Source organism: Sipha flava, unplaced genomic scaffold (genome assembly GCF_003268045.1).
Source record: "Sipha flava isolate LNK unplaced genomic scaffold, YSA_version1 277_pilon_pilon, whole genome shotgun sequence".
In the NCBI taxonomy this organism is placed as follows: Eukaryota; Metazoa; Arthropoda; class Insecta; order Hemiptera; family Aphididae; genus Sipha; species Sipha flava.
In genome coordinates this window covers 163,273-164,428 of record NW_020272943.1, presented here as the reverse complement: position 1 = coordinate 164,428, position 1,156 = coordinate 163,273, and the positions used below count along the sequence as shown (strand labels likewise).

Genomic DNA, 1,156 nt, shown 5'->3' with positions numbered 1-1,156 from the left:
AATTGTGTTCACTAAAAACTAACAACGAGCAAAGAAAACGTAAAGAATTATGAGAAATGCCCAATGCAAACCAAGCGTTTTGTAATAAACTAATCGTTAAGTATAAACTATCCATATAATTTTCTTCAAAAAAGGGTGTATTTATTATTGTATTTTTTTTACATTTTTTACGATACCGGGATATACGTATTTATAACAAATGCTTCTAATTATTTGTTCATTAAAAATAATGTATTATTAATAAACACGTATTGTATCTATGTATATAGTGTATTTCTATTCACAATGTGTTTTTTTTTTCGAATACATATTTATAATAAAATAGTAAAACAGTAAATAATTAACATTCGTAAATCAATATATAAATAAATAGAGAGAAATAAATAATTGGTAACCAGGAATGTAATTATATTTGTAATGTACGACCGGTTTTGAATTGAAAATTTATCATAAATTAATTTTATAGTCGCGATTTTATTGACATTGAATAAACTTTTGTGTATACATTTTTAATAAAAAACCGATCATACATTAAAAATATAATTATACTCCAAGCTAAGTATTTATTTACTTCTTTATGTAAACTATTAATTTGTAGTCATACATAAATAATCAAGAACCATCACTACATGTTTATTTGATAATATATTTTATAGTAATAGTTATATATTCACTAACCATTTCGAATATATGATGTCTGAGCTATAATCAAGTAGCTGGATAGCAACATTCCTGCAGCGATGTGAAGACGATTGTGAACACCAAATATTGTTCCCATATTCTGTAAAGAAAAAATAATAATAAAATTATTAAAATAAACATTGACATTTTTTGATTATAATCTAAATATTAAATTTTTGAAATAAATATGAAGGTAAACATGGTAAATTGTTAGTACTTAACAACTTACATAAGTATACCACTGTACGAATGTTATTATATTTTCTTTGGTGTTTTGTATATTTTTTTAAATCCTTAAATATCTGTTCAACACGCGAATCCACAATATTGTTTATAACGTATTTTTTTTTTGCTATCCACAAAAAATCTTTAAATTGTAAAAGTTTACACGATTTAACTATAAATAAATCTACAACAAGAATTTAATACGTACGTAAATAAAAATATTAGGTCAAATTAGGTAACGAAGAAAAAA

The 1,156-nt window shown here is 22.9% G+C and overlaps 1 protein-coding gene across 1 annotated transcript in view; it reads right to left on the bottom strand.

Annotated features, from left to right (window-relative positions):
* The window catches only part of LOC112685449, a 328,545-nt gene that overhangs the window by 258,916 nt on the left and 68,473 nt on the right, over positions 1 to 1,156 (bottom strand). Inside the window, exon 2 of the mRNA XM_025557345.1 lies at positions 679 to 781. Within this exon, the coding sequence (XP_025413130.1) occupies positions 679 to 778 (100 nt within the window). The 5' untranslated portion in view covers positions 779 to 781. The remainder of the gene's footprint in view (positions 1 to 678; positions 782 to 1,156) is intronic.